The sequence below is a fragment of the Bombina bombina genome, chromosome 5 (genome assembly GCF_027579735.1).
Source record: "Bombina bombina isolate aBomBom1 chromosome 5, aBomBom1.pri, whole genome shotgun sequence".
Lineage (NCBI taxonomy): Eukaryota > Metazoa > Chordata > Amphibia > Anura > Bombinatoridae > Bombina > Bombina bombina.
This window is the reverse complement of record NC_069503.1, coordinates 1,010,548,005-1,010,565,252: the sequence shown is the minus strand read 5'-3', so window position 1 is coordinate 1,010,565,252 and position 17,248 is coordinate 1,010,548,005. Positions and strand designations below refer to the sequence as shown.

The 17,248-nt window shown below is 35.9% G+C and overlaps 1 protein-coding gene across 1 annotated transcript in view; it reads right to left on the bottom strand.

The window, feature by feature from the left end:
- Positions 1–17,248, bottom strand: part of GRHL2 (grainyhead like transcription factor 2) — a 213,445-nt gene that overhangs the window by 122,752 nt on the left and 73,445 nt on the right. Inside the window, exons 6-7 of the mRNA XM_053715256.1 lie at positions 15,408–15,564; positions 12,445–12,556 (exon numbers count right to left, since the gene is read on the bottom strand). Of these exons, the coding sequence (XP_053571231.1) occupies positions 12,445–12,556; positions 15,408–15,564 (269 nt within the window). The remainder of the gene's footprint in view (positions 1–12,444; positions 12,557–15,407; positions 15,565–17,248) is intronic.

The window sequence follows — 17,248 nt, the reverse complement described above, 5'->3', positions numbered from 1 at the left end:
TTTAACTTATCTTAATATACCACCTCTTTGTCTCTCTAAAAATGTCACTCTACACCATATTATGGTGAGGAATTATTTTCTTTAAAAAATATATAATTTTAATGTTTAAAATATACTTTTTTTATATAAATGTCAAAGAGATTACATTTGTATTCCCCTTAAACAACCATTAAACTAAATATTTTAACAAGGCATAAAAAGTTTTGTTATTGAAATTATAACATTATTGCAATATGCATCCATTATTTATTTTGCTTTATGTTGTAAAATTGTACATGTTCCACTGAAATTGTGCATGTTCAGGGAGGCTTTGGTGAATACTGTTATCTAATTTTCTGTGCTCTAGCGTTCCCCTCTTACCTCACCTTGCCTCTTGTCATTTGCTCTTTTAAAGATAGGTTATACATTTTGCATCAATAACCATGATAGGAAAAGAATTATTTGCAATAGAAGTAGGAATACTAGGTAGTTTAGTTGTGAATATTACTGTGTGTATAAAGATATGTTTATATATTTAGCTATTAGATGGAGATTATAAATTAATATGCAGATATGTATTTGTTTAAAAAACCTGTTTAATAAATTATTATTAGCTAAGCTGAATCAGTGCTAAACCACCGTTAGGGAAGAGAAGATGGCAGACTACCCCTAACTATTTACTTAAAGGGACATTAAACCCACATTTTTCATGATATAGAAAGAGCATGCAATTTTAAACAACTTTCTGATTTACGTCTATTATCTAATTTGCTTCATTCTCTTGATATCTTTTGCTTACAAGCATATCTAGATAGGCTCAGTAGCTGCTGATTGGTGGCTGCACATAGTTGCCTCATGTGATTGGCTCACCTTTGTGCATTGCTATTTTTTTAACAAAGGATATCTAAAGAATGTAAAAAAGTAGATGATAGAAGTAAATTGGAATGTTGTTTAACATTGTATTCTCTATCTGAATCACAAAAGCAAATGTTTAGGTTTAATGTCCCTTTAACGGCACATGCAAACAAAGTTTATATTAAATATGTGTATTAGTCTATGATTTGTTAGCAAAGGTCCTTTTGTACTAGGGGTCAGGGAAATCAGTGAAAAGAAAAAAACAATATGCTCTTTTGTAAAAATAAATTTGCATTATTCATTGTAAAATTTGTGTTGTTTAATGTCCCATTAGTTGTAAAATATTTTCTTCAAGATAATTTTCAACACAGGGTATGTACTGTTCCCTTAATATGCTTTATTTGTGTAAAACTATTTATTGTTCGCTGTTTGTTCGTAATATTGTGCAAAAATAACAATGACTAAACCAAGTCTCTGGGAAAGACTGAAAGCAAATCTTGTACAATAGCTCCCAAAAGGTGCAGCTCCTTGTGTCTAGCAACACAGAGACTACAATGCTTAAAGGGACATAAAACACAAATTGTAGGCTGCATGGGAAAAAAAACTAATTTTCTAACCGCTGATGGCAATATTTCACTGCCAAATGATGCTTGCAAAGAGACATACAGGTTTAACTAGTAAAACGTAATCATGTTTCTGTAGTTCACTATTAGTCAACAGAAGTTTTATTATATCAAACCCCTAGAAGAATGGGCTAATGTGGTTTAAGAATTGTAAAAAAAAATCCATCTGGCAAATTGGACATTTTAAAGGGACAGTCTACTCCAAAATTGTTATTGTTTAAAAAGATAGATAATGCCTTTACTACCCATTCCCCAGCTTTGCACAACCCACATTGTTAAATTAATATACTTTATAACATTTAAACTTCTAAATGTCTGCCTGTTTCTAAGCCACTACAGACAGCCTCTTATCACATGCTTTTTTATTAGCTTTTCACAAGAGACTGCTAATCCATGTGGGCCATATAGATAACAGTGTGCTCTCTCCCATTGAGTTGTGCATGACACTGCACTAATTGGCTAAAATGCAAGTCAATAGATAATAAATACATAGTCATGTGATAAGGGGGCTGTCAGAAGAGGCTTGGATACAAGGTAATCACAGAGGTAAAAAGTATATTAATATAACCAGGTTGGTTATGAAAAACAATAACATTTTTGGAGTAGACTGTCCCTTTAGGTGCATTTCTTACGCCTCAGTGAAGGGTTAAATGATAATGTTAAAACTATCTTGCACGAATAAGTTAAAAAAATATTGTATGCTTTTAATAAAATTAAAGAATCATTATAAAAGCATAAATATCTATTTTCCTTGTGTTTGATAGTTACAGGAAAAGGTTAAAATGCAAAAAGATCTATGCATAGGTAGACCAGATGGGAAGTAAATATAATTACAGAAATAACCCCTGAAGGAAAGAACAAATTAATCATCACATAACAGGTATATGCATGTAGCAAGGTAGTGATCTGCCAAGCTGAGAAAGTAAAACAGGATAGTACCATATGCAGAAAAATACAGGTGTATACAGTGCATGTGAATGACCAGTGGCAAAGACATGCTAGAACACCAATACACACTTTGGGGCCTAATGCCCCTGTTTCCGCACAAGCCTTTAGGCTCACTTGAAACAGCAATTAGGAAGCAGCGGTCTTAAGATCGCTGCTCCTTAATTCAATCGCTGCCTCTGAGGCGGCGGACAGCAATTAACTCGATCAGATATGATCGGGTTGATTGACACCCCCTGCATTGCACAAGCAGTTCACAAGAACTGCTTGTGCAATGTTAAATGCCAACAGCATATGCTGTCGGCATTCAGTGATGTCGGGCATTTGCTACAGCGTATCATTTCCGCCCGCCATTTGGTAAATCAGCCCCTTTGCCTTTTCCTGCAAGTAATATGTTGTTCAATAAGTTAACGCAACCTAATTTTAACCTACCTCTTCAACTGCTCCCTTACCACAGGTTATTTCCTTCTCCATTCAAATGTGTACTCATAACACCCATCTTCCTCTTTATCCTCTATGCAGTCATCTACCTTAGGGCCCAAGGTTCAGTCTTTAGGCTTTCTGCTATTTTCAGCTTATATATCTTCCCTGGGAAAACTAGTTTACCTTTCATTCCAAATCTACTTTCCCTTTGCCAACCTCTCCCTCCTCCTACTATATTATATCATAAAGTCTTTTCCTGGGTGGCTTCATACTGCCACAAAATCATTATGCTAAAGCTTTTTATTATTCCTCCCGTTACTACCAGACTTGGTGCCTAACTTATACATGGCCCTGCTTTTTCCTTTGTTCCTCATCAGTAGCGGACCTACTTAACAGAGAACCCTGGAGCAAAGATTTCTTTGGGCCCCCCAAAGGCAACTCAGAAGTAATCAAAGTTAATATACTGCTCTTTATGATTTTGAGCATAGATGGATATATGGACCTGCCCCTGCATTAACATTGTACACATTCGGCACACACCAATGTATAGAAAGGTTGCCATGGGCCCCACAGTGCTAGGGCCCTGGTGCCACTGCACGAATGGTAGTTTCGCCCCTGATCTTCATATTCATTCCCTTGCCCAGTAGTACCACTTCTTCCTGAAGAACATTGCTTTGCAAAAAATCATATACATGAGACAAACAAAAATTCTGATTCTCTAAGTTATTTCCCTAGTTGTTTACTGCATCTCTCACCTCTCTTGTCTATCTCTCTATTCTATATTTCATCCTCAGCTCTTCTTCTAGGCCAGTTCTTACACTGAGAACTAAGTGGACAAAAGAAGAGAAATTGCCACTAACTAGAAGGCATGTACAGCACTCTGAGCCCAGACTATTGGGCAGGATTAGCTGTATCAAATTAAAACATAACTTTTATTAAAGTATATAATATTAAAATAGGGTTACATACGTTTAAAATCCCAGGACATTAGCATAAGAAATGCTATAACGTGGTATATATCCATAGTCAGTATGGCCTTTGTATGTGTAGGTTCTGAATATAGCACTGAGTAAAGGCAGATGGAGAACAGTCTCGCACTTACTAACTCACATAATTCTTCAGTGTAATAAATTAATAGCTGTGCACAAGTGGTCAACTGGTGTGTGCACTTGTAGCTACATCTGTAGGTAGGGCTAAGTGCTCCAACACAGAAATAATAATAATAATAATAATAATAATAATAATGTTAAAGTCTCTCTGTGTGTAAATCTCCTCCCCTTCCACCTAAATTTACAGGATTATCAGACAGTTTGGTATATAATTTACACTGACTCCAGTCTTGTATAGCGCTATGGTTTACTAGTCCCACAGTAATAGTTCCCACTAATAGGGTATTGCATATAAAAATAATAGTGCCCGCTAGCTCACCCTTAGGTGAAATAAATATAGCGGTATTGATAGTTACCGTAAGACAACTAGGCCAATAGAAAACTGTAGCTCAGCTGTAACTGTTATGCTTCAACACATATGTAAGATAGTACCATTGGCATGTTCTTGTTTTGAGAGTGCTGCCAAGTCTATGGGTATATATGTATGTTATGCTTCAACACATGTATAGAGTAGTAAAGGTTACGTATAACCACATTCTAAATTGTCAAGTTGAGTTCAGTAATATGGTCACTTATTGGGCGCACATTAGAACATGCTGCTTACACTTAAAGTAAATGATCAATGATTAACCCCTTATTTAGGGTGATATCTGTATATTCTGTGCTGGAATAAAGAGATTGGTACTGGTATCCAGACTCTATCCTCTTATAGATTGTGAAATAATGTGTACCATTTCCTTACATAGCGTGAAGCTCTTGGAAATTAATAAATATTGCACCATATGGGTAATACAGCGCTGTCTTAACTCAATAGGTCAAGTTACGATAATTGCTGGGGCCGATAAAATCTGTGTACAAAATAATTATCAGCTATAGTGATTGATACTTAATAAAGCTCCCACTTGAGTTGACACAATGTATCAGCCTCTGCAGTAAATTAGTGTACAATGTGCAATAGCTAATAATGACTATCAGCACTGGAGTCTAAAGTGCTCATTAATGCTCAAAACAGAGCGTACAAACTGTCTGTATGTTCTCCCCTGATTATCCGTATGTTTCTAGCTATTGGACTCTCTCCTATTCTTTTATGAAATCATGCTATAACATGTATTGTACCCGCAACAGTGAGTGTTATACTGGGACAAAATGTAGCTAGGTAGACAAACTGCACTGAACTAGGTCTGGCATAACCCAGACACCTCCAAGTTATAGTCTGACATAAGTCTGAAATACAATGTAGCAGTGAAAGTGCTCTAATCAAATACACTGCAGCATAACATGGGCAATACTAATGTCCTGATATTAAAAAAAACACAAGAGCTCCCTACGGCTCTATGTACATTCCCTGACGCGTTTCGCCCCTCCGGGCTTTAACAAAGTTCTTACACTGGCTTCCAATAAGCTCTATGAATAACATTTAAAATTATAATTTTCTTTTACAAATGTTTCTACAACCCTGCACCACCAAATCAAACTTTGCCTCCAAATGCTCTAATCCCAGACTTTTTCACTCTGCTTCTGTGTCTTCATCATAACTTTCATTCCTGAGGTCTGATGAAACTCCCTTATTCACTGCCATACTTCCCTCACGTTTTCATAGCGTTAACTCCTCCATCAACCTTGCTTCCAAACCCGTTGTCTCACTTACTAGAGTGTCTTACGTATGTGGCCCTAAATACTGGCATATTCAATTTAATCTTAACAATGTTTTGCTTCAACCAATCTCCACACTAAAGGGACATGAAACCCAATTTTTTCTTTTATGATTTAGACAGGGCATACAATTTTTTAAAAAGTTTAAATTTTTTATCAAATTTGTGTTGTTCTCTTGTTATTCTTTGTTGAAGAGATATCTAGATAGGCAGTATGCACATGTCTGGAGCAATACCTGACAGGAAATAGTGCTTCTATCTCGTGCTCTTGCTAATGTGTAACATTGTTGCAAAACTGGTGCCATATAGTGCTGCAGACACGCGCACACTTCTGGACTTACCTTACTGTTTTTCAACAAAGGATAACAAGAAAACAAAGAAAATTTGATAATAGAAGTACATTGGAAAATTGTTTGCTCTATCTAAATCATGAAAAAAAAATGTCCGGGTTTTATGTCCTTTTAACATTTAACACACTAGCATAGCCCATCTTTATTTAGCAACTCACACAGTCAATAGCTCTATGTTCCCTCAGTTTCAAAGATTTTTTTTTCACACCAAAGCAGACAGGAAGCATAACATATTGGCCATTGCTTTTAATGGAGTGAAGGGGCTAATCCCACATTGTAGGGTTGCCAACCCCCCCTTCGTTTGAGGTATTACCCTTATTTGTCTCCTGCTTCCTCATTTATCTGCACTTAGAACATTTTTGCTCTTTTACTTTTTTGCAACATGTAAAATATTCATTTCAAACATGTAATATTGTACTCTTGTACTCTTATTTACTTAATAATTGTGATGTATCTGACAGTTTAATGGCTTTACTTCCACTCTGCCTTAAATCAGAACTTGTGGATGTGCAGAAACTGTGTGAATGAAGATGATTTGTATAAAGAATTCTGTTGAACCAAACTGTATCAAATTGTAAAAAAAGTGTTTTTTTTCAGTAACTACTGTATATTTTGTCAATTTCCTATGTGAAATATGTTGATTCCTTAGTTTACCTTATTTTCTTCAAAAAAAGTTGGCAAGTTTACCACACTGATACTAGGAAATATTTAGCAAGAGATATTATGCAGCACAAAAGTAAGTTTATAACCATGATGTAATGTTCAAACTCTCATTTATTAATTACTATAAACTAAGGTTTTTACATAAACATGATGATGAACTGCCCTGTATTGCACTGAAAGAGAAGGGACTTGCTGCCAACTGATCATCTAAAGTAAGAGAAGGATTTTATCATTCTACACATCTCTTTGTCTGGTAAGACACAAGACTCATGAATGCTCAGAGTGAAACATTGCCTACTATTATGCTGGTATAAAGACCTCGACAAAGGAACTTGCAATAATTCGGACACCAAGGTATCTACTATCCATGCCGAAAATCTGACCACCCGACTGGACAAAAAACAGACACGTGACCAATACGTCAGCGAATCCGGAAGTGGCAGTGTAAACGCCGAGACTGACAAGAAGGGTAGGTGAGAAAGGGTAAGGTCGGAGAAAGCAAAATATAACATAAGCGCTTTCGGATTTCGGTGAGTAGAATACCATTGGCTATTGGGACATAACGTCTATTGAAACTCTATAAATGATTGTAAGTTAAGAAATAATCCTTCGCCTTAAAGACTTTTATCCTTACAAAAGTGACTTGGGAATACCAAGTGAGGATCCCTATAACACACAAGGGGCAGTCCTAATAGCTACTTGTCACTAAACGCAACATTGCGATACTAAACGTGTTAATAGTATCAATTGATTTGTTTCAAAGTGGTACACATTTTATGAATATCGTGGATCCACATTTTTTAGGTTAGACCATATATTTTTTAGTACGCAATATATCTTAATAAGGTGCACCTTATAAAATTAACCCATACTAAGAGGTATATTCATGCTTAACATGCATCATTTTTGTTGAATGTTTGGAAATATTGTCTACATATCTAAATATAATTCTTATAACATTGATATTTTATTTAGTTAATAAATATTTATTTTATATTAAGATTTGTGAGAATCTTTGACTATTGAATACATGTATATTCTCTGAATATCGAGCTATATGATATTGTTCACATCACAGGTGTAGAAAGCTTTTTTAGCACACACTTTCTACTAGATATAAGGTTTTATATGTCACGTCAAATGCTTATTATTAATACAGAATAGTTGTCCTTCCTTTAAATATGTTTTTTTAAAGATCTAATTAACAGATCACAATAATGATGTAGGTGGTAGTGTTTATAAATCAAAAAGTGCTTTAACTTGTTAAAAGATAAATAAAATATTTCAATTTTAAAATAAATAGAAAGTGTGTCTACAGTGAAAGAGAAAATAGACCACTCTGGACCAAAAATTGTATGAAAATTTTACATGTTTAACCCCTTAAGGACCAGCAGCGTTATCTTTTTATGGGGATTGTGTTATTAATATCGCGGTCTTGCCACCAGTGGAGAGACAGTACTATTTTCGGTGACCATAAGGGAGGAAGGAGGGTATAATAGCAGGGTCAAGTCACTTGCTGAAACAAGAAAATCTGACCGGCGATGTACATGGTATATCGCAGCCATTAAGTGGTTAAACAAAATGCATTCTTGTGAGTTCAATAAAGTCAATAAAGGGCCAGATTCCGAGTGGCAGGTTAACAGTTACGCACAAGCGAAAAGGGGTTTATTGTGGGTGTCATCGGGGTTACAGCTTGTATTACAAGTTGAAAGTAAATGCGATTGCTTAAGCGCAATCGCGATTTACGCTAGAATTTACTGCAGCCTCAGAGCTCTGGTTAACTGTTTTGTGAAACAAAAAAGTGTCACAAAAAACATCAAAAATGCATCACAGTTACAGTCATAACACTATCTAATAAAAATTATTTAAATAAAAAATTGCACAAAAAAGATATAAGGGCTCAAAGATATGAGGTCTCAGGTGTAAAAAAAAGGCAGGCAAATGATTAACATTGAGGTGCATACATATACTTGTCAAAATATGTATACGTATGCATATATATATATATATCAATATATATATATATATATATATATATATCAAAACTAATTATATCTGCACCGCCTAACATATCATAGCAACCATTTAAGAACAGTGCTCTTAATAGAAGAGATACACCGCCCTCAGTGCACGGTAGTGGTGGAATATTAGATATATACAAAAAGAAGAAAAAATACCACTATTTTCCAGTGGTCTTTTTTCTTCTTTTTGTATGTATGTACAATATATATATATATATATATATATATATATATATATATATATATATATATATATATATATATATATATATAGTCAACTATTTATTGAATCAAGCGTGAAGTTTCGGGGACACACTCCCCTTCCTCAGACAAATACAAACAAACCACTAGTGAGAATTTAAACAAAATAAGCCCCTCCCCCAGTGAAAATGCACCATAAAGGTTACCATAGCGGTCCTCTGCAACCAAGTGATCCTTACTGGATGCCTTATGCATAAAATTCAACATTTCCTCACCTGTACCACACCTTTTGTGGTTTACCTTATTAACTGCCCGTGTGAATTGTTCTACGTAGGGAGAACGGTCGATGATGTTCGCACCCGCATGGCCAACCACAGATCAGCAATTAGGGCAGCTATCAAGAACCAAGGGAGTGACCAACCGGTGGCACATCATTTTGCCATTAGCGGACACAGTGTACAGGACTTAAGGTTCAAGATTATCGACCATGTCCCCATCCTTCCAAGAGGGGGTGACAGACATCGCAAATTATTACAACTGGAATCCAAGTGGATGTTTAAATTAGACACCATACGTCCAAGGGGGCTGAATGTTAACTTGGACTGGCACTGTTTCCTATGATCGGAGTGGATGACCTTGAATAGACTTTGCTAAATGGATCTTTGCAACAGATGGACATGCTATGTGATTTCAGCTTGACATTTGAGAGTCCATGATCCTTTTATTTTATTTCATTTTTATTTTTGTTTATTTTTATTTTTTATTTATTTTTTCTTTTGTTTATTTTATTTTATAGTTTTATTTCCTTTCCTTCTCTTTCCTTCTCTTTTTATTCTTTATTCTTTTCTCATTTTTTTCACTCTCTGTTCTTTTGGCTTTCTTGCTTTTCCTTGCATGCTTCACCTGAGACCCCTTTATTTATATCTCATCTTTCCCTTCCTCTAACTTTCTTATCTTTCTCTCTCTCCATCTGGGTTTATTATTTGATCATTAATATTTATTATTTATTATTTTTATTTTCATTCAGCATCATCCATCTGTTTATTTTATTTTATTCATCACTCTCATTCTATTTTATTTATTTATGTCAGCTTATTTGGTTGTATTTCATTTTATTTTTTATTCAATTTTTTATTTTTATTTTATTTTTATTATTCATTATGCATATTTACTTTTTCCTTTTTCTTCACTCATTTTGTGTTCAGGTATGCTTTTTGTTTGTCTAACTTCTTTTTGTTTTTGCTTTGTTGTGTTCTACTATAAGTCCCTAGGATAGTCGATATTATGTTTACCTTTGATAATTATGTTTGTCTCTGTTTCATGGTAAACTTCTGTCATGGTTATCGTTAAAACATATATGGATCATTATAATCCAAGGTACCTCCTGGAGTAGAGTCAACACAAACACACACGATAGTTAGATAAGGCTATTTTCATCAGACTTTATTTTGTGGCCAGCCAAGGCCTCTAGTGTTTATATTGTCCAGTATTTGAACGAGCCGTATGTTTACTGTTACCACGGCAACCTAACACAATGCATGGTCGGGTCTATCTGATGACGCCATCACACTAAGTCAGGATGTGCGGCTTTAGGACCCACTGTCCGGTATCCCGGAACATGTTTGCAGCGTGTAACAGGTACACAATTCTCATGATCTCATTTGGCCCCCATACATTCTGGTAAAGGTATATACTGCTGCTGCCGACAATCATAAATATAAAGTATACATACTCGGTGCTTGGCACTTCCTAGTAAAGGTATTAAAAAGACAGAAATGCCTTATTCTGCCTTATATCCCCTAATGGTTATGAGCTGTGTATTTGAGCTCTAGATCCGTGACTCCATTTGGCTAAATAATGAAACTATATATGATGATTTAATGCAAACAATATTCAGACACTTGCCCATCAACATCACACTATACACGCTTATTAAGGATATGATTTAGGGGACACATTTGTGATGACACATATACAATTTAACTCTTATAATTTATGTTGCACATACACATCATGAGAATATGAGTGATATTGATCACTTTGAGTGTGGACACTAAAAATATTTTACTATGTTTATATACTGTTTATATGTTTAATAATAATTTGCACTATGCACAAGGCATTCAGTAAGGATCACTTGGTTGCAGAGGATCACTATGGTAACCTTTTTGGCGCATTTTCACTGGGGGAGGGGCTTATTTTGTTTAAATTCTCACTAGTGGTTTGTTTGTATTTGTCTGAGGAAGGGGAGTGTCCCCCCGAAACGTCACACTTGATTCAATAAATATTTGACTTAAAGACCAGCGAGTGCCTTCCTTTATCCTATATACTTACCTGCTGGCACCCTGGTACTTATGAAATTGGAAGTGAGAGTGCTCTCTATCGAATACATATATGTGTGGTTTTATGTGCGTACATATGTATTTATGAATGAATATGATATATGTATTTAAAGAAATATATACACATAAATACATATGTACACACATATAGACATATATGGAAGTGCATTAGAGCCCTTTGCAGTAAAGTAGATGAAAACATGTAAAAGCAAAAGCATATTTATGCAATATTCATTTTTAATAAAGGCTTTAACTATGTATTTACTGTAAATATTTCATATTCCAATGTTCTGCACATAGCAGAATTTTGTTCTATGTATTTATAAATAGATATTCCAATATATATCTGTATATATCTATACCTATAATGATATATATATAGGTTCAAAATAAGGTGCACTCCATCAGTCGCAATCCGATTGCCGTGGTGCTGCATATACAATACATATAATATCCAATATTCACTCCATGTGAGTAAAATAATGCTGCACTCACCGGTCTTTGTAGAAAATGTTTCTTTATTGTAAACAAATGACAATATTCATCAGACAAGTACAGAAGTACTTGTGTGATGAATATTGTCATTTGTTTACAATAAAGAAACATTTTCTACAAAGACCGGTGAGTGCAGCATTATTTTACTCACATGGAGTGAATATTGGATATTATATGTATATATATAGGTATAGATAAATATTGTACCAATATACCATAAGATCTATGTAGAAATATGTATTTATGAATAAATAGAACATATTCTTCTATGTGCAGAACATTGGAATGTGAAATAATAATATTTCATGCCGGGTTAGCGCACATGAGTATATGAGATAGTGTTTGCACGCAAGTAAGGTGCATTTCTCACTTTTTTTTCTCCATTGACTTCTATGGGGGAATATGTGAACGAGCATGCGATATTCAAATTTCGGCTTTTTACACACATTGGGTTAGCCGTTTACTTTCAACTTGTAATACAAGCCCTACCCGACGTGCTCTTACGTGTCAAAAAAAAACAAGCTTATGTGTAGTAAAGTTAGAGCTTGAGCGGAAGCAATAAATACAGCTTCACTTATGGCAATATGGCCCAAAATAAATAAGGCGTTAATATATTATTGTTGCAGAAGAAGGAAGAGAATGAAACATTTTGTTCTCAAAGTTCTGTAGCAGCTTTATTTTTAACCCTTTGGCTGACAGACAGGGATGCAGTGTATTGTAAAGAAAGCTACCAAGGCCATTTAGCATTCAAAGTTCTAAGGGCTTTCAATTCACATCTTTACTTACCAATATCTAGAACCCGTTGCTTTGCAGTATGTTGTCGAGAGTGCCAGTATTTCCAATATTTTAATTGTTCATCACGATTTTTATCTTCACTAAATACAACCATTATAACACTCTGTAAAAATGTAAGATCTTGTATTAGTAGATACACAAAAGGAAATTGTTCAGTAATTCTGTTTAGGAAAAATAACTGGAAGCATATTGGTTCAGCATAGGACAATAACAATGCTCAGGGAAATAGACAGTTTAAGCTGTAGGGAGAGGTTTGTTTTGTTAAGAAGTTGCTTGAGGGGAGAAACAATCTGTATATAAAATACCCAGTGTTTTCATATAACATTATTTGCATAACGTGTTATGACTTTCAAAAGGTTACATCTTAAAGAGAAAAAAATATGGTCCTCTATAAAGACTAGAACCTGTAAAATTATTTAAACAACTATTGAAGAAAATAGTTGCTAACCACTTCCACCAATACCACTTACAACTCAATAAATGACCACATCTCCCTTAGTGTGTCAGATAGTGAGAGGGAATGGAACTCTTTTTTTCTCATTATTTTAAATATTTTACAGACATTCATTTTAAAGTGTCTACATCAGTTTTTTACTTGTGTTATTCAGTTAAGGTTAGAGAAAATGAGATATCAGCTTTCACTATTATATATATATATATATATATATATATATATATATATATAAAATTTATTATTAGTATACTTTATTTATAAAGCGCCAACATATTCCGCAGCACTGACTATGAGTACTATTCAGTTATATAAGACAATGATATAAAACTTTTAAGAGACAAGACAAAATTTTATAAACACATACAGGAGGAATTGAGGGCCCTATTCCCATGGGAACTTACAGTCTAGGAGGGTAGGAGGTTGAGAAAAAGGAGGTGAGGACTGCAAAAGTGAGCAAGATGTTAATACAGAGTTAGATGAGAGAACTATTATATGAGTGGAATTAATTGATTACCGAGTTGGGTGGTAGGCTTCTCTGAACAAAAAAGTCTTCAGGGAGCATTTAAATGAAGAAAGATTAGGGGAAAGCCTGACAGAACGAGGTAGAGTGTTCCAGAGGGTAGGTGCTGCACGACAGAAGTCCTGCAGTCTAGCATGGGAAGAGGTGATAGTTGAAGATGCAAGGAGCAGGTCATTGTTGGATCTTAGTGGGCAGGCTGGAGTGTACTTGCTTCCAAAAGAGCTAAGAGTCTGTAGTAGGATGGGGTGGTCAACTGTGTCAAAGGCAGCTGAGAGGTCAAGTAAGATGAATATAGAGTAGTTATAGAGTAGTGGCCATTGCTTTTAGCAGAAAGAAGATTGTTAGTAACCTTGGTAAGGGCAGTCTCAGTTGAGTGTTTAGGGTGGAATCCAGATTGCAGGGGGTCAAGCAAGGAGTTTGCGGACAGGAAGTGGGTTAGGCGGTTGTAAACTAGTTTTTCGAGGAGTTTTGATGTTAGTGGAAGCAGTGATATGGGGTGGTAGCTTTCAGGAGAGTTAGGGTCAAGGGAGGGTTTTTTGAGTATGGGAGTGACCTTTGCATATCTGAAAAAAGATGGGAATGAACCGGTAGAGAGTGATAGGTTGAAGATGTGTGTAGGAGCAGGAGTGAGGAAGGTAGACAGGGAGGGTATTAGATGGGAAGGGATAGGGTCAAGCAGGCAGGTAGTAAAACGTGAGGAAGATAGTAGTGAAGAAACTTAATTCGCAGTGGCTGGATGGAAGATGTGGAGGGTGGCAGAGGGAGAAATTGGGCCTGGAGTTTGAAGATTGCAGGCTGGTGTTGGGATGTTGCTTTGGATAGTATGTATTTTGTTTAGAAAGTAGTCAGCCAGGTCTTGAGCACTAAAGACAGATGGAGGGGGTGGAGTAGGTGGGTAGAGGAGAGAGTTAAAGGTGAAGAAGAGTCATTTAGGGTTTGTGGAAAGAGTAGATATGAGAGAAGAGAAGTAGGTTTGCTTGGTTTGCTTGGCTAAGTGAAGGGCGGAAGTGTATGAGTGAAGAATAAACCTATAGTGGATGAAATCAGGGTCAGAGTGAATTTTCCTCCAGACATGCTCAGCAGTATGGGAGCATTTTTGCAAATAGCGGGTGTGTCATGACTGTAATTGACGGTGTGATGTTTTGCACATTTGGGGAGGAGCAAGTGTGTCTAGTGCAGAGGAGAGTTTTGTTATAGTGGGCTCTAGCGAGATCAGGGCAGGTTATAGTTGAAGTGCGAGAGAGGAGATCTTAAATGATTTTTGAAAATTGGAGCGGATCCACAGCGTGTAGATTTCTGGAGGTGCGGGGGGTGGGATGGAGAAGTGGGTTTAGCTGTTGCATTAATATTATAGGTGACCAGGTGATGGTCTAAAATGGGAAAAGGGCAAAAAGTTAGGTCAGAAATAGAGAGGCGGTAGGAAAATATCAGATCGATGGAGTGTCCATCACAGTGAGTAGGGAATAGGTTGAATTGTGAGAGACGAAGTTTAGAGGCAGCAGGGGCAGATGGGTTGTCAATAGGAATGTTGAAGGATTAGCGTTGGTATATTTTTTAGAGAGAAAGTATATATATATATATATATATATATATACACACATATACATACACCTTAGCAGTGAAATCATTAGATCTGCTATCAAAGGAGGTTGTAATAGAAAAAATGAATTTATCTAAAATTGACCATTCACTAGCATAACAGGTATGAGTTTGGAAGTGTATTCAATCATAGCTTTTTTGGATAAAGAATAGATTATTTGTATTAATTACACATATAAACTGCACATAGAGTGATGCTACACAACAGTAAATTATAGAAATTGTTTTTATATGATAATATTTTTCTAACAAGAAGACGTATCTGGAAATTTTTAACAGATTACAGAAGGGCATATCAGATTTTATTTTGCTACTGGAATCATATCATTGATATGACACATTAACAATAGACAGTTAAAAGATGGGGAAACAAATACATACCCTGACTTTGCTAATGGGATGTCTGAAACACTTGTTCGCTCCAGTTTCACTCAGAGTAATGGCATAAAACTGTCCTTTGTTTAAATAGGTCATTGGCCCCTCTCCTTGCTTTTGTCGCAGAGATTTTGTAGCTTCTAGCGTATACTGAAATGTACCACTGTACGAGAAGAAGAGAAAAATAGGTCGAAAATGTGGCAGTGTTATGTCAAAAACTGATGGAACATATTGCAATCCCTCTCTGCAATTAATGCTTCCCTAATAAACTATATACGTATAAACATCGATATTACTACCAAGAAATGGAGGGTTGAGAGAGCACTATTAGGACCACAGCTCCCAGGGAACTTTTTTTACTCTAATAAATATATGTGCATAGTCAGACAGAGCAAAAGGCTGGCTATGGCTATGAATGTACAGAGCAAAAGATGTTGGGGGTGGCACACAGTGGAGGTGAGCATGGGTAGCCACATTTGTCTCCCTCTTCCCCCATTCTCTCTAGAAAGACATATAGGCCTTGCCTATCATTTTGTCCTAGATCCTTGCAGTTTCTATGTATCCCACATACTTGGGAATAGCCACCTAACAAAGTGGGGCCAAACATCTCCTATAAAATGCTCGTCATGTTTTTCCTAATATGTTACCATACAAGGCTGGTTTAGGGAACACACAATATTATTAGTAGTTATATAGGCCCCAAAACCAGGGATGAAAGCTGCAGATGATCCTAAAAGCATGTTTTACATCTTGTTTCCAAGTATAGTTTATAACAGTAGTATATATAACAGTAATACAGTAGTATAACAGTAATACCAGACCGCTCTATCTATGGACAGCAAGTAGAGTGAGGATCAAGGGAGAGGACTGCTGATGTGCAGAGCCACCTTGGTGAATGCAAAACCAATGAGAGAGCTCAGACTGTTGCCAATGCCTTTCTCTCCCCAGTACAGCCCTACCCCACCTTCTGAAACATTTTCCTACTTCCTTTAACCCTGCTGAGACTGTGGACAAACAGAACACCAGACAACTTGCCAATATACTATAGCAGGAAATCTTTTCCCTTGGTACAGCAGAGTTCTAGACAGGGGAAAGTGTTTTTTATTATTATTATTATTATTATTATTATTTTCTTAATAATAAATGCATTACCCCACCAATCTGTTCTAAATACTGGAGCTATTTACAGCACAATGCAACTATTGTGGGCATCAAAAGGCTGTTTTGTTGTATTTATTTATTTTTTCCTGTTTTTGTCCTTTTTGTAGAGCGAGGTCAGCAGTGATTAGTATTCCATTCCTCCTTATTTCTATTTTTGGAAAGGATCAAGTGTATTCTGTTTTGTAACATTGTTTCTGTTCTGTTTTGTATCCAGTTTCATTTTCAATTGTAACATATTTTACTTTGAGTGACTAATAATGATTTGTTTGTGCCCCAAAGGGTGAAGTCATTATACCTATTGGACAATTTAGTTTTGGTTATCATGGATTGGCCCTTTTTTAAATGACTGGTTGGGGCTGTATTCACAAAGAACTCTTGACAATGTCTGGTTATACACAGACGAAACACGTAGAGACTGCTCGTAACTACCAATGTCTACAGCAGGAATATCCTTTGGTGTCATCTTTGTTCCTTCCAGTGTGCGGCTTGATGGCTCATATGGTGGAAGGGACCAGCTGAGGACCGAGATACTGCGAGAACCTGAGGGATCTTGTGATTTTATTACTGCACATTGTTTTATTCATCTTGCTATTTGTTAGAGGGCTTACTTGTTATTAAATGAGTTGGGTTGCATTTTTGTATTGGTATTGTATGGGTATTGTTGAAAGTGTTAATCATGCCTGTTT